This window comes from Panthera tigris, chromosome B3, assembly GCF_018350195.1.
Source record: "Panthera tigris isolate Pti1 chromosome B3, P.tigris_Pti1_mat1.1, whole genome shotgun sequence".
NCBI classification, from domain to species: domain Eukaryota; kingdom Metazoa; phylum Chordata; class Mammalia; order Carnivora; family Felidae; genus Panthera; species Panthera tigris.
The window spans coordinates 46,838,536-46,864,190 of NC_056665.1; the positions used below are offsets into that span (position 1 = coordinate 46,838,536).

General features: G+C 40.7%; 1 protein-coding gene across 1 annotated transcript in view; it reads right to left on the reverse strand.

The window, feature by feature from the left end:
• LOC102955128 (myocardial zonula adherens protein) overlaps positions 1–25,655 on the reverse strand; it is an 88,689-nt gene that overhangs the window by 6,973 nt on the left and 56,061 nt on the right. The window contains exons 11-12 of the mRNA XM_042988774.1: positions 15,926–16,009; positions 2,679–2,779 (exon numbers count right to left, since the gene is read on the reverse strand). Of these exons, the coding sequence (XP_042844708.1) occupies positions 2,679–2,779; positions 15,926–16,009 (185 nt within the window). The remainder of the gene's footprint in view (positions 1–2,678; positions 2,780–15,925; positions 16,010–25,655) is intronic.

The window sequence follows — 25,655 nt, forward strand, 5'->3', positions numbered from 1 at the left end:
AATATTCTGGAAAACACCATGGGCTCTTGTATTAGATGCAAGTTTAAAGTCCAAGTAAGAATCAGGAATTTTGTTAAAACATATATATATATATACACACACACACACACACACATATATAAATTCAGCAACTCTGTTTATTGTTATTTTTTGAATGTTTATTTATTTTGAGAGAGAGAGAACGAGAAAGCAGAGCCGGGGAGGGGCACAGAGAGAGGGAGAGAAAGAATCCCAAGCAGGTTCCTCACTGTCAGCCCAGAGCCAGATGTGGGGCTTGATCTCAGGAACCGGTGAGATCATGCCATGAGCCAAAACCAAGAGTTGGACATTTAACTGACTGAGCCATCCAGGAGCCCTCTATTTATTCTTTTTTAAATCACACATGTACCACACCAGGACTTTGAAGACCTGGTTTTAATCCTGGCTGTGTGGTTTCCAGTAAATCACTTCTCTCTGGGCCTTGATTTTGGTATTTTTCAAACATGGGAATTAAACTAGACTTGGGGTGGGGGTTGGAGGAGCTCCTGGGTGGCTATGTTGCTTAAGTATCCAACTTCGGCTTTGGCTCAGGTCATGATCTCAAGGTTCGAGTTCCAGCCCCGCGTTGGGCTCTCTACTGTCAGCACAGAGCCTGCTTCGGATCCCCTGTCCCCCTCTCTCACTGGCCTTACCCCCTCCCCTCAAAAATAGACATTAAAAAAAAATAATAAATAAACTAGACCAGGGGGTTCTAATTTGTTTTTGACCATAGAACTCTTTATTCAAACAAAATCTCACTTGGAATCCAACACACAAAACATACTAAAAGCTGAGTTTCTCAGGTTTGGTTTTGTTTTGTTTTCCAGGAGGGGGAGGGTCCCCACAGGCCAGCTCCTTGCTCACCTTCTCACCCCCTGAGGCATCCGGAGGCCTGACCCTGAGCCCCAGCACAGAGCCCAGCAGCACCAAGCACAGGTGGGAAACGGCTACTCTCTGAATTCTCTCTAAAGACCCCGAGCTCCTCACCACTCAGGCCCGCATGGCACCTTTCACATAGTAGGCACTTAATAAATATCTGTGAGGAAGCGAATGAAATCTTACTCTGCCTTTCCGGAAATGCGGATACGTAGTTTTCATTTCCTCTGCTGATTGACCTACGCAGTTAAAGTGCTAAGATGGATCCTGGGGGAAACCAAATGTTCCGTTTATGGAAAAGCTGCTTTTAGATACTGAAGTGGCTTCCAAGTCCACCATGGCCATAAGTTAAGGGTCTGTCAGCACTTCCATTATGAAAACCGCTTTGTGGTTTCATAACTTAGCCATAAAAGTTTGCTGCAGGCTATCCTTCGGCATACAAATTGAAAACCTTGTTTTAAGCCAAAATGTGGGAATTGGAAAACAAACAATTTATTGGTTTCAGACATAGTTTTATACACGTCTTAGCCAAACAAGATTTATTATGTGGGCAATTAAAGTGGACTAAACCACTTGATTCTTGAAAAACAAAAAAAGGACAGAAATGATCAAACTTTATATTTCACAAGGAGGCCCTGGACATGATCATTCTTTTTGGCTTTATTTTTATCCGGTACTTTGTCCCCCACATTGATGAGACCTCGAGTCTACTTACATACCCTTCTCCCTGCTTGTGCTGGTTAAATCTGAGCAATCACCTACTCAAACCACTGACTTTACTGAATGGGAAACTGAGGCCCCAGCAAAGAGAGTCCAGCCTGAATGTATCCCGCCACTAGCTAGGGGGACTAGACCCAGGTATTCTACATCCCAGCTTGGTGATCGGCTCATGGCCGTTTCCCACCAGATGTAACCATTCAAGGTTCCAGGATTCTACATTCTTCTGGCTTGCTAATGTCTAATGCAACACACACAAATATGCCCTCCCACAAACAGTATATGAGGTACTTTGTGATTTTGGCTACCTAAGTCACAAGCCACATGCTTATAAACTTGTTTTATGTCCTCTTTGGGCCAAGCACAGATTTGAGCTCCTAGAGATGGTGGGTTAGTTACTAGGTCACAGACTCTCCTCTTACTAGGGAGAGACCCAGGCATGGGTGTGTGGAGCAGCTTAAGAACAAACAGGTCAGTCCTCGAGCTCAGAAGTGCAACTTAACAAACAAGGCAGTCGTTCTTGTTTGTCTGTCATGACTGAAACAGATCATTTATTTGCGCCAGTGCTTGACAATACAGTGTTACGGCCCTGGGGAACAGGTGCATTTGTTCAAGACTTAGAACTTCTCCTCTGTGTTACCAAAGCCCCTCGCAGGCCCCCCTGGCACTGTCGTAAGCGTCTGCCTCCATGTCTGTCTCCCCAGACCGCATGTGGGGCAGGAACCAAATCTCATTCCTCTCCCTATGCCTCTGGCACAAAGAAGGTACTCAACTGATGTTTGCTGAGTGAATGAATGAATGAATGGATAGAGAAACAAATGCGTGCACTTACGACAGGGCCAATCTTTCTCTGACGTGGCTTCTCCAGGCCTCTCTTCACTATCCCCTCTGCCCTGCACAATGCCCCTGCTCCCTCAGAAACCAGCCAGACTTCTCAGCAGCGATCATTTACTGTTGCAGAAATATTTTTGATAGAAAGAATGCAATTCTGGTAATAACAGCCCCGTAAAGTATTTTCCTAAGTCAAAGAGGAATCTGAGTCAGAAAAATAGGAAATTCCTAAATACCTGGGTAGAAGATCACAGCCTACTCCAATCTCTCTGGTTTCCACCTCAGGCTTGGGCTGGGTTTCTGTTAAATAGTCCAACCTGCTTTGTAGTTCATTATTCTAGAGAGGAGGAAAAAAGTACTTTTAGTAAAGCAAATCTGTCCCCCACAAACATGGCATGTATTACCCGATTTTCCCCTGTGACATGGACATGTCATAATGTATTTTTCGAGCACCTCTTACACAGTAGGAATTAAAGAAACACATCCTTACGGATAGTTTTCTGTGCATGTACATACATATGGATCCAATTCTGCATAAATGGAAACAAACGAAATACCCTATTCTGTGCTAAATTTGGGGTCTTTTTCACTCAGCAATTTGTTGTGACTATCTTTCCATGTTTATTAGTTTTCTTTTTATGTCCGCAAGATATTTTAATGGGTTCAGAGCATTCCATTGTATGGATGTACATTATTTATTTAACTAGTCTCTTATTGATGGCACTTAGATATTTACCACTTTACTTGCAATTATAAATAAGGTACAGCTCATGTTTTAATACTCCCTTATTAAACTATAAAATGAGTAAGTCTATTAATTTAATTTAGTGAGAAATACCTCCATAACTTAATAATTAGTATTTCTTAGGTTTGGAAAATTCAGAATCTCAAACATATAAAGTAGAACAAGCTCCTTGGGATTAAAATTAGCATTCTAAATAGTTTTTCTTCAGGCCAGAGCCAGACATTACCTAGGTTGATGATTAGATGCTCAGGAATTGGAAATTTGCCCCATGGGGGAAATGAAGGACAAAGGAGCAGGAGGGTTGAGGATATTGGAATGAGAGTAGAAGTGACGGTGCCTGACACCTAAAGTGCAAACATGCAAATTCCAGAACAGGGTTAACACGATTATCTCTGCGCATTGAGAGCTTTCAATTCTTTTTTTTTTTTAAGTTCTTCTGTATATTTCTCCATAATGCTAAATTTTCCTTTGTTTGTACATAATTCTTTTTCATTATTTTTTTTCATGATGAGAGGCATAGTTTTTCATCCCCATCACCTTATGCAACCATCCTCCTAGCCACCTCATCTCTAGTAACCATCAGTTCTCTATAGTTAAGTTTGTTTTTGCTTTCTCTCTCTTTTCCTTTGTTCATTTGTGTTGTTTCTTAAAATCCAAATATGAGTGAAATCATATGGTATTTGTCTCTCTGACGTATTTCACTTAGCGTTAGACTCTCTAGGTCCATCCATGTTGTTGCAAATGGCAAGATGTCACTCTTTTTATGGCTGAATACTATTCCATTGTGTGTGTATAATATGCACACACATTTATATAAAATACTTATATGTATATACACACATTTATATATAACACACACACATATATATATAAGTATACACAGACCACATCTTTATCCATTTATCAATGGACACTTGGGCTGCTTCCATAAGTTGGCTGTTGTAGATAATGCTGCAGTAAACATAGGGGTGCATATATCCCTTTGAATTAGTATTTTTGTATTCTTTGGGAAAATACCTAATAATGCAATTGCTGGATGGTAGGGTAGTCCTATTTTTTAATTTTTTGAGGACCCTCCACACCGTTTTCCACAGTGGCTGCATGAGTTTGCATTCCCCTTTCTCCACATCCTTGCCAACAACTGTTAGACTAAATTTTCACTAGGCAATACTGTATCTACTTATCTATATCCTCAGAACATGGCATGTCAGAAATACAAAATAAATACTTATGGAATAAATAAATGTATAAATACTTTTATAAGTAGCATGTTATTTGCATAATTAGAAAAAAATTTTTTTTCTTTTCTTTTTTTGTTTTAAGTTGGACCTGAAGCTAAAGCACTACTGTAAGACACTAGATTAACACATGAAAGTTGAAAAGTCCTTTGAAAAAGAAGCTCATTTGTTTCAAAAGAAAGTGGGGTACAGCTCAGGAGCTTCTGCTCCAAATGGCTGATTCCGAGGAGCAAAGCAGCCGCTCCGGTACAAACCCATGCTCTGCTAGTCTATGGATCCTTGCACAAAAGTGGGAAATGGTGTACAGGGGGAGAATGCATTCCAGATTCGCTAGCAGCTGACAAGCCACGACAGCTGGATGGGCTCCAAACCTATCACTTAATGCTCAGGATAGAAAAATGTTGCTGCTGGCTTACTGCCTGAGGTACAACATCTACACACACATACACACACGGCTTCCCCAGCAATATTTGGACTCTCCCATTCATTAGGAAAGACCAAGGCAGAAGAGGCTTGCCCATTAACAAGCTCCAGAAATCCCACTGCCTTGTCTCTTTTCTCAGAATAGAGTAATAATGACAATTTCACATAATTCTGAGTTGACCACCCATAGTTAGGAGGCATAAAAGACAAGGTTAGTACCCTTATTGGTACATTGAATACAGTGCATAGCAGACTGGTAGACACAAATCCTTTGTTCTATTTCAGAAGGACTCTGTGTGCACATCAGATACCTGCTGAAGGCTGATATGAAAACCCTGTACTCTTAAAATTTAATGCCAAATTATATATATATATATGTTATCTACTATGTATCATGTCATGTGTAAAGTTAGAGGAGCTAGTTAGCAGTTAAAGAAATAGGGCATGAGTTGCAATCCTTGATTTCAGTCTTATGAGGATACAGACTACCAAAGAGAAAATAACACAACAAAATCATTAGTCCCATGCCAGAGGGATCCACAGACTATAAGGGGGGACTTCGAGAATATGTTGAGTGCAAGATGTGGAAAAGGACTGAACTGTCCATGAAGATTTCCTGGAGTTATACAAGGGAAAGAGAGTAAGAGATACAAAGGGATGAGTGGTCCAGAATTGGGGAACATACCAGGTTAAGAACAAGCACCTTAGTGAAGTATGCAGGTAACAAAAGTTGCTTGTGAAGGGCTACATGCACCTTTACAAGGACTTTATACCCAATTCTGTAAGCCCAGAGTCAGCCCTAGATTTTATTTCAACCACTGGCCCTCCAAGTGAAAGTTGTACTGGAAGGAAATAAAACTATAGGTAGGAAGATTAGTCAAGGAGGCCACTGTAATTTCCTAGTTCAGAGAATGAGAACTGCATTTATAACACTGAGCAGTGAGCACTCAACCAATGGTTGGTCCTGCAAAAATTAGCTATCAATCAACTCTGGACAGAAGACAAAAAAGCATCTATTAAGGTCTTTGGAGACCAAAGACAGGCAAGCTATAGAGGGGAGTGATAGCCTTAGAACAGGTTCTCTGTGACTCATTAGTTTGTTTTTGTTTGCAGCTTTGCCCAGGAGCAGTACAGTCATGGAGACCACACAGACACTTTAAAAATTCAACAGAAAGATCATCTTTCTGGTAGAAATAAACAAACAAAAAAACAGAAGGAGTCCAGCGTAACCAGGACTGCCAAGAGTAAAGGGGAAACCAAAAGGAGAGTCCGTGAAGGCAGAAACTCTAAATTCTGTGTATAGACTCAGCTCAGGTCTCCGGCAAACCCCTGAACCATGCATGTATGGGGCAAACTCAAAGAGATTTACAGCCAAAGCTTAAAGAACTGAACTGAGATATGAGCCATCACAGCATGGCAGGGTAGAGTTGGGTCTAACCAAATTCATTACCTAAAACAAAAACCTTAGTGCTGCTCAGAACAATAATAAAACAGAATCCAAAGTCTCCACAACAAAACCTTTACAAAGTCCAGGTTATAATCCAAAATTACTCGGCATGCGAAGAGTCAGGAAAATGTGACCATTCCCAGGAAAAAGGAGAACCAATAGATGCCAGTCCAGAGATGACTTGGATGTTGAAATTTTCAGACAAGGATTTTAAAACAGCTATTATAACTATTGAGCACAATGAGGTCGAAGAAAATATGCTTCTAATTGATGTAATAAAAAATCAAAGAAATAGAAAATCACTAGACTGAAGAAAAGAATGGAGATGATGGAGTCAGTGAACTTGAAGACACATTAACAAATCATTCAATAAGAATAAGATAAAGGAAAGATTGAAGATAATAAATGGAACTTCCTGGAAGTATGGTACAATTTCTAATGCCTAACTGGAATCACAGAAGGAAGGATAAAGAAACTAGAGCAGGAAAAATACTCAAAGAAGTAATGGCTCAAAATTTCCAAAATTTGGTGAAAGACATAAATTTACAAATTCAAGAATCTCAGCAAATCCCAAACAATAAATTGAGAGAGAAATACACATTGGTATATCCTAGTCAAACTAGTGAAAACCACCAATAAGGAAAAAATCTTGAAAGCAATCCTGTTACATATAGGGAAACAATAATTTGAATTACCATGAATATCTCATCAAAAACGATGGAAGCCAGAAGACAGCGCTAAAAGAAACTCATCCTGGAACACTCTATAATTCAATAATGAAAGTCAAATAAAGAGCTTACTGTCAGAAAAAGGAAAACTAAGTGAATTTGTCCCTATATGAGCTGCATTACACAAAATGCTAAATAAAAGGTCTCCAGGCTGAAGAGAGATGATGATACCAGAGAGAGACAGATTTTCAGGAATGAAGAACATCAGAAATAGATACTATATGAGTAAATATAAAAGACGATTTTCTCTTAATTTCTCTAAAATACCATTAGATTACACATTGTATATGTTACATATACATATTGTGTATATTATAGACTATTAAAGCAAAAATTACAATGAGTGTATTTGGGTTTGTAATGTGTGCAGATGGAATACCTATAATAATAACAGAAGGGGGAGGGGGAAATGGACCTATAGTGCAAGATTTCTACATTCCACAAGAAGTAGTACAATATTACCTCTGAGTGGATTGTGAACAGTTAATGATGTATATTGTGATACCCAGAGCAACCACTAATATACTGGAGAAAAGAGATACAGCAAAATGCCAACTGATACAGTAAAATGGAATTCTAAATATTGAAATCATCAAAGGGGGAACAAAACAAATAAGCAAAAAATAAAAATAAAAACAAACTAGAGGGAATAAACAAAAACAATAAAATGATAGGCCTAAATCCAATCATATTAATTAGCAAATGCGAATGAACTATATATAGTCCAGTAAAAGAGACTATCACAATATATACAAAAGCAATATTTATGTGCTGTCTACAAGAGACCTGCACTAAAGACAAAGACATGGATCAGTTAAAACTAAATGGATGGAGAAAGACACACAAGGCCAACAGTAAACTTACAAGGTCAGGAATAGCTATATTAATACCGGGGAAAATAGACTACAAGACATACAGTATGAACAAAGCAGTGGCAAACATTTTATAATAATGAAAAGGTCAATTCATCACCAAGACAAGCAATAAAAAAATGTGTGTCTAATGAGAGAGCTTCAAAATATATGAAGTAAAAAAAATAACAAAATTAAAGAGCTGGTCTAAAACCATAATAATGGATTTTAACACCCTTCTGTCAGCAACTGATAGAACAATTACACAAAAATCAGAAAGAACATAAACAATAGTAATAGTAATCAACAACCTAATTCTAATTGATATTTATAGAACACAAAAACAGAATACCTATTTTTTTACACAAACCAAGAGACATCATATGCTGAGCCATAAAACAAGACTCAATAAATTTAAAATAGGTAAGACCATACAAAGTATGTTCGCTGACTATAACACAAATTAGAAATAAAAAACAATACGATATCTAAGAAACCCTGAAATATTTGGAGGTTAAACCACACACTTCCAAGTAACCTACAGGTCAAAGAAGAATCCCAAAAGAAATTAGGAAATATTTCAAACTGGATGATAATGAAAATACAACAGCAAAGTCGAGGGGTGCTACTGAAGAGAGCATGCAGGGACATTGATAGTTGCTGATATTAAAAAAGAAGAAAGTTTGGGGGTGCCTGGGTGGCTCAGTCAGTTAAGCATCTGACCTTGGCTCAGGTCATTGGATCTCACGGTTCATGAGTTCCAACCCTGAATCAGGCTCTGCATTGATAGCATGGAGCCTGCTTGGGATTCTCTTTCCCTCTCTCTGCCCCTCCCCTGCTCATGCTCTCTCCCTCAAAATAGATAAAAATTAAAAAAAAAAATTTAAAAAACAAGAAAGCTCTAAAATCAGTGACCTAATGTCCACCAAAGGAGCTAGAGAAAGAGCAAAGTAACACCAAAATAATTAGAAGGAAGGGAATAATGAATATCAGAGCAAAACTCAATATCATGGAAAAATAGACAGCAGAGAATATCAACAAAGCCAAAAGCTGTTCTAATTTTTGAAAACGTCAAGAAAATTGAGAACCCCCTAGGCTAGACTGATCAAAGAAGAGAGAGTAGGGGAGGGTGGCATACAAATTATCAATAACAGGAATGAAAAGGATGCTCAAAGGAAGTAACTGGGTATCTACGTGGGGAAAATACGTATGTATACTATTACTTCACACCAAACACAAGAATTCAAGTGGATTACAGGTATAAATTAAAAAGCAAAAACTATAAAATGTTTAGGGAAAATCCCAGGAGAAAATCTCTGTGAGCTTGTAGTAGGCAAAGATTTCTGAGAACAGAAAAAGCACACAGTTTTCTTTTTAAACCTGCGTCTACCATTCATTCCATCACCATTCCACTATTAGGACTTTACCCAAGAGGAGTGAAGACGTATATCCACATCATGACTTGTACAGTAATACTCATCACAGCTTCATTCACAAGAGCCCCCAACTGGAAACTCCAATGTGCATCAGCAAATGAGCAGATAAATACAAGGGAATGCCACTGTGCAGTAAAAACGGGTGCATGCAACATGGGTACAGCGAAAATCATCATGCCGAGAGAGAGATGCTGACACAGAAGAGTCCGTACTGCATGATTTCTCTTACAGAAAATGCAGACAAGTCCACAGTGACACAAAGTGATAAAGTGACCCTCCCACACACAAAACCACCACTGGCTGCCTACGGGGGGTAGGGGGTGATGGAGAGAGGGACCACAAAGGGACCCAGGGACTCTTTGGGAAGTGATGGAAATGTTTTGTATCTAGATTGTAGTGGGGGTTCCACAGGTACATACAACTGTCAAAAGTCACTGAATTATATCTGTTAATTTTTTTAGGTATTACATCACATTATAGTAGTTTCAGGTATACAACAGTGATTCATTATTTTTTTTGATGTTTATTTTTGAGAGAAGGAGAGAGACAGGGAGCAAGTGGGGCAAGGGCAGAGGAGAGGGAGACTCAGAATCCAAAGCAGGCTCCAGGCTCTGAGCTGTCAGCACAGAACCCAATGCAGGGCTCGAACCCACAAACTGAGAGCTCATGATCTAACCAACTGAGCTACCCAGGCACCCCATGATTCACTATTGAATATATTGTGAAGTGACCACCACAAGTAGCCTAGTTCCCATCTGTCACCATACACTTTACATAGATGTGGTTTGTTCACGTAAATGAACACACAAGAAAAAAAAAAGAAGGTGGGAGCCTCAACAGGGTCAGGAGGAGGAAGTTAGAGAAGGAGGGACAGATTAAGAAATACTTAAAACAAAACTGCCAGGACTCGTACAGGCAAACAAAGCCTCTGCTCTCAGTTCCACAGACTCTAACCCAAGTGATTGCTTCTCAGGCTGGACCTCCAGATCCCAGGGTTGTCCTTTCAAATACCACCCCCTGGTGTTCAGATGGGAAATGCAGCTCAGAGGCGCTGTGCCTTCCAGGAAGGAAGGACCTGGTGCAGCACCTTGTGGCATTTTTTGGCAATTAGGTCACAAGCGTATGGCAGCCACCTCCTCCCCCGACTCCCTCGGGCCCAGGGGAGGGAACGGCTGGAGGTGTAGCACACGCACTAAACAGGAACGCGTGTCCAATAAAATGCGGACGTGGAGCCCCGGTGCCTGGTGCTGCCGCCCCACTACTACACTGGAAAATTACTAATAGTCCCAGGAATGCACAACAGACACATTGAGAGGTTTATGTACCATACAACACGCATTAAATGCAGGGTGGACAAAACCAACTCATTTGACTCCTTTCCTCTTACCTTTGAATTTAACTGTAGGTTCAGGATTTGCAGCAGAGAAGAATGGAATGGAATCTGTTCAGTTTCAGAAAGCTTATCGACCTTATGGAGGCATATGCTTATAATTTTATTTTAATAACATTTTCTATATCGGAAATAGGGGATGGGATAGTCCTTCTTCAAGAGGCAGGCACGTAAAAAAAAAATTGCTTGGGAAAAAAAGAAAAGGGAAAACGAATGGACATTTTTGTACCGGGGAGATTTTGAATTGGTTAATGGAACAAACTTTTAGGGATCTGGTGGGGGGTGGGGGTTCAAAATCTAATGAGTGTAAGCATTAGTAAGTATGAACGATGAATTCAGAGACCAAAATGATCCACATTCTCTATTTAAAAAAAAAAAAAAAAAAAAGGTGTGGCCCCTGGGTGGTTCAGTTGGTTAAGCCTGCAACTTCCGCTCAGGTCATGATCTCATGAATTTGTGGGTTTGAGCCCCACGTGGGTCTCTGTGCTGATAGAGCAGAGCCTGCTCAGCATTCTCTCTCTCTCCCTCTCACTCCTCTCTCTCCCCCTCCCCCATTCACACTTTCTCAAAATTTTTAAAAAAGGAAAAAAAATATTTAAAAAGAAGGCAGGGAGGAGAAGGAAATACATAAAATGAAAGGAGACCCTGGGACCCATACAGCTGGAGAAATAGTAAACACATATGGCATTTACTATGAGCCATGTACTTTTCTCATCACTTAGTATTAATTTAATCCTCGTAACAACTCTATGGAGAAGATACCAAGGTAAAGAGAAGACTCTGTTTTACAGACGAGCAAACTAAGGCCCAGAACAGTTAAGTAACTCACCCAAGATTACATGACTAGGTAAGTGGCAGAGTGGAGATTTGAACTCAGGCAGCCTAGCCTCAGACTGAGTTTAGGCCCTTAATAAAAGGTAGCTACTTTATTAATAAGATGGAATACAAGAGGTTATCAGATTTGTCTGTCAAAACTTTTCAAAGGTCTCTGAAACACCACCTTTGGCATCATTATGGTTTAAAGCAGAGGGATGGAAAGCGTGATATAAAAATTACTGGTGTTAGAACAGGTGAACATCATAGAAATTCTTAGTGGCCAACAGAACCCTGCGTTGTAAAGCAATATAATTAGACAAATTTGGAAATGTTGGTGGGACTTCATCATCTTAAAAAGACACATTTCCCCCCCAGTTCTGTCATTACTAAAACTGACCTAACACTAGGCACAGAGCTTTAGCCATGACCAGTTCTCATGCCCGAGTAGTTTTCAGTATAGTTCTCCACTAAAATGAACCAGGACTCCTCGGAGACAAGCCAATGCCATATTGTGAAACGGGACAAAAACGAGGACAGCAATAGTGAACCCAAAAGCATCAAGAACCCTGCTACATGGGCAAAGAAGTTAACGTAAGAGAACTCGCCCTAGCTCAGTTGTGACAATCTGGGCATCAAAAAAGGCCAAGGAGAATGAAATTATTATTATGGAAACATATTGAGTCTTAGAAATGCCTTGTGTTCACAACACTTTCAAAGGAAAGATTAATATCAAGTGTACACAAAGATTGTTTTAATAAAAAAGAAAGGTGACTAAGATAAGCTATGTTATAAGCTATGATTTTAAAACTAGAAAGCATTAACATATAAGGCGATGTAGTTTCTTTTATAGAGTATTAAATGTTTGTTTATAAAAATTCTGTATCAGGTAAAATAATAAAAGAAACTGGGGGTGCTTGGCTGACTCGGTTAAGCATCCGACTTCATCTCAGGTCATGACCTCGAGGTTTGGGGGTTCAAGCCCAGCATCGGGCTCTGTGCTGACAGCTCAGAGCCTGGTACCTGCTTCAGATTCTGTGTCTCCCTCTCTCTCTCTGCCCCTCGCCTGCTCATGCTCTCTCTCAAAAATAAATATTTAAAAAAAAATTTTTTTTAATAACAAAGGCTGTTAAGTTGGGTCATCCCAGGACCTTAGGGTCCACGAAAGGACTGCTTGGCCTTGGTAATCAACCAGGTGGAAAGAGGGGCAGAGATCAGTGCCATTAGTGGTCACACACAATTAGCAAGGAACCCAAAGACAACAGTGTGTTTGTAACAGGATAAACTAGTCAAACAACCTAAAGAGGAAACCAAGTTCTCAATTCAAATCTCTCATCTTCTAGGAGGTGAAACCTCTACCTAGCCCAACAAAGTATGGTAAAATACCAATAAGGAACATGTAAATTTTTAATAGTTCTAAAAACTAGGTCCATACATCATGATGATAAGGGGTCCTGACTCTGAATCACCTTGAAGTCACCTCACCCTGTGTGCTTACCCCAGAATCTGTACCCTTTAACCTTAGAGCTACTCAGAAAAGCTATTCTGTCTCCTTCCGATCTGAAAGAGCCCTGCACCTGTCTGGAAAGTATTACAACGTTAACTCTAAGAAAACACTGAAATAACTAAAACAATAGCCCTGGGAAGATATATAAAACAAACAATGAAGAAATAAATTAAGTCCAAGATATTTATATATTTTAGAATAAGTTCAAGTATAAATGTATTATTAAATCTTATCATTGTGTAACTTATTATCGCTTCTCGGCCTTTTGGCTAAGATCAAGTGTGTAACTTATTGTGTGTGTGTGTGTGTGTGTGTGTGTGTGTGTGTGTGTGTGTTACCTGCTGTTTAAGTGGATGTAGGAAGTAATCAAGAGGAATTAGCCATACTACATTTGTAGTGGATTTTAAATAGTTTATGGAAATTGAGTCAAACAAATTTACCTTCAGTTTAAATTCTCAAGGAAAACGGGCTCTCCAAGTCTTGCTTATTGGATATACACAGCAGACACTGCTGGTCCCGCTCATATCCATTTCCTGACAGGCACTTGTGACTTTTCCTGGGGGCTTCCTCTAACCACCAGAGTCTAGGTGGCTGTGCCAAGACAGACCACAATTGCTCCCCCTGCTCCCCTAGGAGCAGGCCTCAACCAGTGGCGGATGGGAGTTAGTGGTGAAATGCCCAGGTTTCTGACCTTTTGGCAAGGATAACTCAGAGCCGTGCACAGCACCTCCTAGAGACCCCCAAGGAAAGTGAGCTGCAGGTGCCCACGGTGGCAATGTCCTCAGCAAGGCACCCATTATCGGCTTTCGGCCTTTCCCTGACTCAACTTCCCCCTCCTCTACTGGGGCTTCCTGGGATCACCTACCAAATAAACTATATGGACTAATATCTACATCTCAGAGTCTGGACAAGAAAGGAGTTCAAGAAATGAAGCATCAGGGGCACCTGGGAGGCTCAGTCGGTTAAGCCTCCGACTTCAGCTCAGGTCATGATCTCACAGTTCATGAGTTTGAGCCCACATCGGGCTCTGTGCTGACAGCTCAGAGCCTGGAGCCTGCTCCCAGTTCTGTGTCCCCCACTCTCTCTCTGCCCCTCCCCTGCTCACACTCTGTCTCTGTCCCTGCCTCTCTCAAAAATAAATGAACATTTAAAAAAAATTAAAAAAAGAAAAAAGAAATGAAGCATTAAAGCATACACGTGCATTAGGCTGTTTTCTCTGCATAACATCCCCTCGTATATTTCGTCATCTACTAGTAGAGCTGGCTTGAGTGGCACAGTCGGGGGGAGGAGAGGGCTGGTGGGCACTACTTGGGTGACCTGCTGTGCCTCCCGTCAGCTTCTCCTTCCGTTCTGCTGGAGCCTCCCTCTCTCTGGACCCATGGGCTTGCACCAGGGCCCTCACTCTCTGATCTCACTGGGGAAGGTGTGATTCTTCCCACAGGGAATGGTGACTTCACAGGGCAATCTCAGAAATGGCCATCTGTAAGGCTAGAGCTGGACCTAGGGACTGTGGAGGGGAAGGCAGGAGAGGGATGGGGCAAAAACCCACTTACTCAGCTGTCAGGACCCTGAGATTCCTTGGGCTTGAATCTGCTACCAGGTCCCTGTGGGCCATGAGGGACTTCTGGTCCTGACTTTTATAGGGAGCTCCCGAAACAGAATAAATGAAAACAGTTTGTCCCTCCTACAAACACGGCAGTTAAGAGCCCAGGCTTTGAATTCAGTCTTACCCATTTCTATTATCACCTTGGACAGGTTCCTTAATGCCCCTGAACCTCAGTTTCCCCATCTAAAAAATGGGAGAAATATAATCTAATTCATAAGACATCCCTCTTAATAAACATGCCAGGCATTTTCTATGCATCCTTACTGCACAGTCACACACATGTAGGTGCAATTACCATCCTCCTGTTTTAATTATAAGAAACTCCCCCAGCGTCGCCCAGCTCGTAAGAGGCAGATCTAGGGTTCCAACTTGGGCAAGCCCTATTCTGCTCTTAACCTCTTATGTTCTACAAAGGATGTGGAAAGCAATTAACAACATCCAACGATACCAGGTGCTTAACAAATATCGTTTCTTTCCTGTTTCCTCACTTCATCATTCTCTCCAGGGCTGTCTCCCTCTGGGGAAGAACTATGTTGAGCAGAGACAAGGAGAGATTCATGAGGCTCAGAAGGAAGAGGCTCAGTGCCAAGTTGTTAATAAAGAGCATTCAGAGCAAATAGATTTTGGCTTCTCCTTCTATTAATGCCTAAGCTCTTCAGGTTCTTCCAAATCCATAATTTCCTTTTCTGGAACCTACACCAAATCTCCAAAGTAACTTTTTCATCAGGAAGACTAAATATCTTGAAAGTTTCAGGTGAAATTAAATCACCTCTAAACCTGCTGACTCAATGTCACAGCAGAGCACTGGTTAGGAACCCTTCTCTCAGCCTGGCTCTGTCATTAACTAAGCTGGGTGATCTTGAGCAAAGCCACCTGCCTCCTTTTAAAACATTTGTTAATATAAAGATAATGATCCTTGTCTTGCCTTTCTTAGAGTTGCTGAGAGAACCATGTGAGGAATGTGCATGAAAAATATTTCACAAAAGTATGAAGCACTACATAAATGTGGGAAATTATCAGTGTTGTTCAACAGCTTATCCGACTTGCTAAGAAAATTCTTGAACAAGAAAAATGAGAGCCAAAAAGCAAGGGTGAGCACAGCAATCAGGAATGAGGAGAGTCAGGTGGTAAAGAAAAACTAGCTGTCAGAACCTCATTTTCAGTGTTGGCAGTTAACCTTCAATCAATTTTATAAGGCCAGGAAATAGCCATATTTTTAATTAAGTGTCGGTGGTAGGCTCAGCAACATAAAATATAATGGTAGGGAAGACACCAGCTTAAAGAAACACAGTTTCTTACCTCTCCTTCCAAGAAAGATATCTTTTCTAAAAGCTGCAGTATTAACAGCTGTTTCTGCTGCACCTTTTTCTTTAATGATTCAATCTAGAAAGAAACAAATTAAAAACTGTTAATAAAAAAATGCAGAATTGTACAAACATGAGTTAATCAACTAGAAGGGATCCCTTTGGTTTTCATTGAAACAGAAGCCACATGTTGGTTCCTCGTGTTTCATGGAACACTATGAACACGAGATGCTCCCTGGAAGAGAGGGCTCTGTGGCCATGTAAGCGTGGGACAGCACAAGATTTTGGAGTCACATCTCACTGGGTTTGTTTAACCTGTCATTTCCACACTGATTTTGCTGGGTAACCCTTACTAACGTCCCATGTATGTTCCAGAGAACATGCTTTGGGGAATGCAAACACAGCTCTACAGAAAATAATCATTCAGCTTAAATTTGTGAGGCGGCCCACATTTCAAACATTCAGCCCTGTTATTCCTGTTAGTACATTCGTATCTGTTCAACCAGGGGTCAAAAGTTTCGGCCTGGAATAAGGGTCACTGTCCCTAAAAGTACAAATGGAATTGACAGGATCAATCACCCACGTGGCCTGCGATAAGCGGGGAAGGCTTCCTAAACAGAGAGACTTGAGCTGGGCTTTCAACTTTGCTTTTACAACACAGTCTATCTTCAGCTACTCTGACTTTGCTTTTCATTCATGTCATGTTCCAAAGACAAACCATGGATGCCCTAAAAGCAGGAACCAGGGTGCGACGGGTGGCACAGTCAGTTAAGCGCCCAACTCTCTATCTCGGCTCAGGTTACGATCTCACACTTCAGTGAGTCTGAGCCCTGCATCGGCTGTGCACTGATGGAGCAGAGCCTGCTTGGGATTCTCTCTCCTTCTCTGTGCTCCTCCCCTGCTTGCGCTCACTCTCTCTCTCTCTCTAAGTAAATAAATAAACTTAAAAAAAAAAAAAGCAGAAACCAGGGTGCTGTGTACCAGGCTATGTCATAAACAATAGTGGGAACAGTGTGCAGGTTCGATCAATAACTAACTTGTGGTGTTGAAGAACACGCTAACTTTCCAAGAATCTCAGATACTGAATTTGTACATTTGCAAATCTTTTTAAATAATCCCTCTCAGTGCAAAATGACACAATTCTGTTAGAAGTCAATCTAACAGGAGTATAATCGCATTGCCCTTCGGCCCAGCAATCCCATTTCCAGAAAGAGATCCCCAAAGACACACGGGCCAAAATATAAAATGACGTGGACAAAGGACTTTTGTTTTTAAAAGACACAAAGAAAACAGAACTCCATTAATCAATAAGTGGCTGGTTAAATAAACCATGGCTCATCATGACATGGATGGCTATGAAGATATCTAGACCAGATATGGTGCATTGTAAGGATCATATGGTATGTGAACTTCAGTATAAAACAGGTGAGTCCATATGAATGCATATATATTTACAAAAAAAAATTCTGCCAAGATAAAACAAACCATAATTATTAAGAAAGAGCTGCCAATAGGGAGAGGCAGGAACTCAGAGCAGACATTAGAAAGAGTTTTTTGGTAATACCTTGTTGCCTACGTTTAGTTTTGAAAGCGCATTTTATAGATTCAAAAAATAAAGTGAAACGAAAAAGGAAAAAAGAAGCAACTCCTAGAACTTTTAAACAAAGTGAAATAAAGGAACCTAACTGTATATCAAACTGGTGAAAAGAACCCAAGTGTTGTTAGAACAAGCTAATGTGACTTTGTTTTTAGTAGAATGTATTCTAAACATAACAGAACTGCAAAGAAGTCTCTTATTCACTAGGAAAACTGTTGACAATACTGGTCCTGTTGTTTTGAAACTATTTGAAATACTGTCATATAATAATGTTTGGAATCAAGGTTTTTTTGTGTAAGAGAGAGAAACAAATGTGAAATCAAAGAACGAAAAAGAAAGTTTTGTTAAATTTGAAATGAAAATATCAGTATGAACTCATAGTATTTTATTTTCCTTTGTTAAATATGCATTTCCTAACTCTGCCTGCTGAGAAAACTTAGAAATAATAACAATAAGCACAGAATACATCCAGATTGTGGCACCTAAATACCATCCCTCACCAACAAAACACCAATCATCTTGGAGGAACAGCTCATCTCAAGGCGTAAAAATATACTAGATGAACCCAAGACACCTTGTTATGCCTGAAAAAAAATATGTTAAGGGTCTCCCTTGGGCCAAGGATGGGACAATGTGAGTGTCAAAAGAATCATGAATGTAATTGAGTAAAACACATGAAATATACATGTTTTTAAGACCCTAAGTACTTTAGGACTCCTCAAAAACAAAACCAACAGCAACAGTGACTCATTGCACACCACTGGGAGTGACAAGGGAACCAACTGCTTACTTAGAAAGCTGACAATTTGGGGTGCCAGGGTGGCTCAGGCGGTTAAGTGTCCGACTTTGGTTCAGGTCATGATCTCATGGTACATGAGTTCAAGCTCTAGGTCGGGCTCTATGCAGACAGCATGGAGCCTGCTTTGGAGTCTCTATCTCCCTCTCTTTCTGTGTCCCTCCCCTTCTTGTACTCTCTCTCCCAAAAATAAATAAATAAACATTAAAAAAAAGTTGGCAATTTAGAGGAAGAATAAGGCATTTATCCTGCCTTTCTTGTATAAACCACATTTTGAGATTACTAAAAAGTCCTAGTTTAAGAGGGGAAAAAGTTTTACTTTTCAGAAGAATTCCAGTTAATGGGAAAGTGACAGATTTTGAAAATCACCATTGTGCAATCCCTAGGAAACTCAAGCAACCATCATTAATAGATGAAATGGTCAGGGGCAAAGCTAATGAGGAACTTTACAACTGTGTCTTGGGCTGTCGCCATCTGAATCCACAATCCACCTCAGCATCATCACCCGAAGCGGGACAATCCCCACGGTGACTGCAGAAGAGATACGGAGTAAATCACACAGTGCCACCATGAAGTATTCTGGCTTACCCCCACAAGAAACTTAAAACCGAATCTCACCAGGCTGCCGGAGCTAATAAAAAGTCAAATCCATAATGTGGGAACTTTTATACGACAACGGACTCGGGTCCTGCAATGTCACTGAGTGGGGGAAACTTGGTGGGAGAGGAGAACGGACGGGGAGAAGCATGCTCTAGATTAAAAGACGTTAGAAGTACAACCATCAAACATAATGGACCTTCTCTGTAGACTGAGTGACACAAAGCAACAGTGAAAAGGACATGTTAAAGACATTTCAGAAAATTTTAGGATAGGTATTAAATGATACCAAGGAACTATCATTAATTTTGTTAGATGAGACAGTGGCATTATGATTAAATAAGAAAAAGGCCATATGTTTCAGAGATGTATAATGAAGAGCATAAAAAGCACAAGCAGAATATCTGGGATTTGCTTTAAAATAACTACACAAAGGGAAAAAAAGAGAAAAAGAAGGGACAAGTAAAGCAAACAGAGCCAAGCCTTGCTATTTGTTGAATCTGGTAACGAGCCTAGGAGGTTTCATTGATTAGTCTCTCTGTCCTGAGTGCATTTGACATTTTCACAATAAAATATTTTAAATTCCACCTAGTGTCAAAAAATACAATCCTCTGACATAAAAAGCAAGCCATACTAAATAGAATATAATAAGAAACACATTTAAGAAAAACCATCCAATGTGGATAATAATTAAAGAAACTACCAATTAAAAACAGTAACAAGTTACCCTTTAATAACAATTAAATTTGCCCCAAACCACTGGCTGAAGAACTCCATGCTGAAAGGGCTGGGAGAGACAGCTTCTCTCGTGTGTTGCAGGTGGCATTGTAAATTAGAATGACCCTTTGGGCAATTTAGCAATAAATATTAAGAGCCATAAAGCTGTTCATACCCTTTGACCCACTAATCCCACTCCTGGGAATTTATCCTAAGGATATCATTCAGACATAGGAAAAAAGCTGTATATACAAAGATCTTCTTGGTCCTATTATTTATAATAGAAAATGGAAATAGCCTTAATGTCTAGCACTAAAGGACTAGGTAATACATTATGGAATTTCACTTTGATGGAATATATTACACAGAAGCTACAAACAAATATATTGCAAAATGTAAGTGTTTACGAAAAGCCTCAAGGGATTAAAAAAAAAAAAAAAACTCACAATGATTGAAGGTAAAAGCCAGAAGTTAGATAAATGGAACAGTTCTGACGTTTGGGTAGGATTACAGACAAAAAGAAAGTTTCGTTTCTTAAAATGTCCTTCAATATTTATAGGAAGAGTTTTCAAAAATCATCCTTATAGCGTTCCTTTTTCATTCCTTCCTACAGTATTAAGATTTTTTAAAAACTGACTTTAGTTCTTTAAACAAAAGGCAAAACGGGTAGTGAAATTAGCTACAATGTTCCAAGGAGGTTGGGGTAAATTTCATCAAATAACCTAGAAAGGGACTTCAAATACACTTGTTTCACTATCTCTGGAGTAATCAGAGCAGTTTGTGAGTCTAAGGAAGCTAGGATCAAAAAGCACCCTGATGATCAGTTCCCAGGAAAATACTGACAGGATTGTCATTTAAAGAAAGGAGGAGCTATGGGGCGGAGATGTCACCTGGAGGATGCTGGGAAGCAAATCCTGGGTGTTCTAAGAGGACAGAGGGCTGATGCTAGAGCAAAAGAGGCACCCCCTTCGGGACAGACAGAAAGACTGTGGGAAGGGTTTAGGGGTGCTGAAGCTTCTGCTGCCAGGGCTTGCCTTTCCCAGCAACTGAAGCTTCCAGAAGCGATCGTGCTCTTGTGTTAAGTGAATACTTTCATCCTTGACCATTCCTTACAGAGGCATCTTGTATGGTGTGTTCTGTGACCAGGGTTGACTTGTTCAGATGAGAGTAAAAAGGACACCAAGGCTGGCAGACCTGCATGCCTTGCCCCTCATACCCTACACGGGGCGCCAACCTTGAATCCCAACTGAGTCTCCCCGGGGTCTGCCCCTTGCACACACCCCAGTGTCCTCCTAGAAGACATCTGTTGTGAGGCGCAATCTCTAAATGACACATTTGTGTGGAAAACAGTGTTATTTACGACTGCCAACATCAAAGCACCTTCAAACACTGTCTCCTATAGAACCCAGCACATGATAAACTCTCAAAATTTAGCTGCTATGTTATTACTAGTATTTCTCCCTCCCTAGACTGTGAGCTTCTTGAGAGTAAAGACCTTGGTCATCTTTATATTCCCAGACAATGAATGAGTGAATCAGTGGCTCCATGCATCTATCTTTCAACAATCCATCCCTTAGACTTCTGGGGCAAAACTGTCTGGAACAGATTCTTGGAGTCCTTGATGAACCAAGGTGAATGTATCCCTAAGAGCACCTCCCACATCAGGGCTACTCCAAAATGCAGGGTACCATGCAGCTGGCATGCAACCTTTGCTCTTTTTGATACATTCATGTTTGTAAATTTGACCTTGAAGAGGTTCATGTATTCTTCATGAAGCTGCGTTTAGGTCTAGCTGTCACCAGGTGGTGGTAAATGACCAAGCTACCAGGCTCGAATCAAGACATTAAGAAATGAGAAATTGGAAGCACTTACTTTCCAGACCTCATCCATTTTACTTAAGAACATAATCTTGTCACAACCGTTAAGTTTCAGTACCAAATAGCAGACCCCCTTCTAGAACAAAAGAAGAAACCCGTCTGGTAAAATCTGGAATCTCTTAACTAACGTTAGAATTTTTTTCTTATTTTTGTCTTGATAAGCATGCTTCTTTGTAACTCAAGCTGAATATATACGTCTTGCAGCCTAATGATCACATGGGATGCTAGGTCTCTTAAGACTACAGCCAGTCTGATGTTTAAAGTGGTATGTTTTGGGGGAAAGGTGTATCCTCTATTTTCTTAGAACTGATAATGGCTTTTCTTCACATTTGCCACTACTGAGATACCTCCATGGGTGATTTTAGCTAAGCAATCCCTGTTAAGCCATGGCTGCACAATGGAATCACCTAGGGGGAGGTTTTACAAAACACTGACTTCTAGGCCAACCACCCAGAGATGCTGAAAAGTATCACTCTCCTACTTAAAAGCCCTCCCAAGCTTCTGACATTCAAACTCCCTAGCATGGATTGAGGCCCTTCTGCTATGGTCCCCCCTGTATCTCCCCAGTGTCCTTTCAATGCCTGTCCTGTCCCAGCTGAACCCTACGTTTAAGCCACTCCATCCTCTCAGCACTCCATGGACATACAGTGGTCCTGCCTCTGGGCTTTTGCACAGGCTGGTGCTTCCACCAACCATGCCTTCGCACCCTCTATCCCCCTCTCCACCCAGAAATCTCCTGCTGTCACAAGATACTCACTAGTCACCTCCCAGAGCAGCAGTTCCCAAGTCTTCCAGGCCGGCTTCATGTCTCCCTCTTCTGTTCTACCTCAGCCCTCTGAACAACCCGTTAAGACACCTCACTGATACTACCATCCTTTGTCGACATCTCTCTTGCACTAGACAGCACACCCACAGGGAAGATGTGTTTACTGTATCAATGATCTTATATAAAAGAACTGTTTCTCTTAGAAGATGAAATCACCCTTGTCAATTCACACATTTTTACAACCTGCTTCTGGAAACAGATCGCTGTAGTGAAAGGACTCCTACCGATTTCTTTCAAAAACAGCTTGAGTGTCAGCTGGAACGCAGTGAAACTGTACAAAATTTTAGTAAGATCCTGTTATGGATTCAGAGCAACCCTGAAAGTTGCGAGGCTTCTCAGCTTCCTGATTTTTTTTTCTTGTTAGTGACAGACATGCAGGTCACAGGTCATTTCGTGTTAATGTCAGAATACAGTACAGCCCTATAATTAGAATTATGTGAATAGTACCCGATTGTGCAAAACTCATGAAACGTAACTCACTATTGAGGCAGAGGATGCGAAGAGAAATTAACAAATGTAAGAAATGCAGCAGCAAATACATACTAAATAGTAGGCAGCACTTGGTATGTTTTTTCAAGAAACTGTGTTGTAGGGTGTTGTGTTTTACCAGCTGGCAAATGACAATATATGTGTATCTGGAAAATGCCTTAAATGAAACAGTAAACATACACCAAAAAGGAGCACAATACTAGGAGGTATGTTAAAACTGATGATCACACTGAATCACATCAACATCAGGCAAGGAAAAGGGAATTAGATTTTTTTTTTTCAATCCAAACTAAGTTTTAACCAGTTGTTTTCTTGGAAATTTGCTTACTTTCATTTTCATTCAAATTTTAGGAATAACCAATTAAGGCCCACAGGCACATTTATTCAAAATCAGGGTGTGAGAGCTGTGTGTGTGCGTGCGCGTGTATTGTGAAATTGACCACACGTTAATAAATAAAGCTCCCAACCTCTATCACCAACAACTCCAATTTGTTACTCTTTCCCACGGACCCTCATTTCAAAAGACTGCTTTGAACCGCATTGATGAAGAAAAAAATCATTTTCCCATTGAAAAACATACCGAAGATGACTAACTTCCAATTAAAGCCTCTCATCAAAACGCGACAACCAGGGTTATGAATTCTAGGTAAAAGTAAAGCAGTAAGATACTTTATTATGAGTCCTTGTAGACTTCTCAGCGGCTGTGAGAGTATTTGAAAAATTCACAAGAAAATAGTTTGAAGATTCCCATTATCATTTTCGACCCCCCTTAGAGGCCCAGTGGAGCAGTGAACCGACCAGGGCAAACATGGATCATTTGGATAGCCGAGAATCTTCTAGAGCTCACTTCTGGATTTAGTGTCCTTTTGCCTCCTCTTGTCCTGACAGGTCCTTGTTTTCCAACCAAACTCAGTGTTCCCCTCTGTGATCTAGAAAATAATTGTTCTCCTCACCCTTACCAAAATAGGAATCCTGCTTGATGTCCATGTATCTGCCCCCCCCCATGAAAAATGAGAATAATTGACACTCTATACTCTTCCTCTGAAAAGGTTTTCATAGTTGCTACGGCTGCTCTTAATTCTATTTCAGAAGTCTTGTAACACTGTAATTTCATAGTTATTGTATTTTTGAAGTGCATTCTCCTTGATAAAAACCACCACGGTAAGAATTTAAAAAATAATAAAGTTACCCTGTTTTCCAAAAAAAATAATAATAATAAAGCACAGGGAAATATGACAAGATTGGAATCTGCCCTACACTAATGCAACATAAAAGAACCGTTTAAAAAGGACAAGGAAAATGGTGCATTATCTCATTTTGGGGGGGAGTGAAGGGAATGAATTAAGGCCACAACAAAACGAAACTGAAAAATTGCTAAATGAAGCTCTGAGTGGGGAAAATGAAAAATCAATGAAGGAACGGAGGGGAAAAAAGGTCCATTTTTCATCTTCATGATGCTTGATTGGGTTTGTAGAAATTCATTTCCAATTAATGTGTCTTGTGGCATTCAGCCAGGCTAGATATGAACAGGGCACATATTTTAATCAATTTTTTTCTATTAAGTTTGAAGTAATATATAATAATAGAACTATACCATTCAAAAGGATCCGTTGAAACTGGCTTCTGAGGTAAAATAATCTAATTTGGTTTGATTTCTATCTTATAAGTAAAGACAACCCAACTTCTCTTTCAGCAGAGGAATAGCACCCTGATTCTCTCAGGTGCCTAAACATGGTGGGCTACATAAACATCAGGGAAGGATGAATCAACTGGTTTTCCGACCTGAGGGAGAATAATGGACCACTGGGAAGGAAGGCTTAGGGGTGTCCTGGGTACCAGGGTTATTGCTGGGTTCCCTTATTATTCTCAGAAACAACCCTAGGAGTGGTTATCCACTACAGATGAGGAAACTGAGGTTCCTAGAGTTTTATTACCCATCATTCCCTCAGCAGTCCCCTCTGATCACCTCCGTTTCAGGCTCAGTGTTAGATGCTGGGAACACAGCAGTCAGCTAGAAAGATCTGACCTTCACCTTCATAGGCCACCTGTCCTGGTGAGGAAGGCAAGCAGTAAGCAGAAAATGAAACTCGCAAGCAAGTACAATAAAGGGAAGAACACAGTGATGTTTCGTACCCCCTAGACAGGATGCACCTGCCGACTGCAGATGGGGTGAGGGAAGGGGTCAGACGTGGGGGCTGAAGAGGGTGGCCAGCTCACCCCTCCTTGCCTGGGACTGCCCAGGCTTTAGCACTGGGAGTCTCATGTGCCTGGAGCATTCTCATTCGCTGGCAAACCAGGACAGCTGGTCACCCAAGACTGGACGCTGGCAGGGCTGAATCTAAGCTCATATCTCTCTGATTTCAAGGCTCTAGCTCCTTCTCTCCGCACAGTAAAGTTCAGAGGTCTGCTTCCACCCTCCCTATGATGACAACCCATCACTGCAATGCTGCCTGGAAATTAGGCAAGGCTGGGAAGACTGTTGGCAGGTAGTTTCTTTCACAAAGCATTTGCTGGGACCTTACATCTTTAGGCTGTTCTTTTTCCCTCTGACTTTAGAGGAAGAAAGTGGAATGGAGAGGTGGGGAAGCGGGCACTCTAAGCTTCTCTACCCCCATGCTTTCCTCGAGAGATGCAGACCCTACACGGAACAGGTATATCCAGGGAGAAACTTGTTTCAGTCTAATGTAGTGAGATGATGCATATGGAGGCATCCAGCTCCACACGTGGTACACAGCTGGTGCTTTAAAAATGGTAGTTTTTAAAGTGTCCCTAAAGCTCAAGTGTCCTGGAGTACAGACCCTCACCTGCACGGGCCAGGGTTCTCCT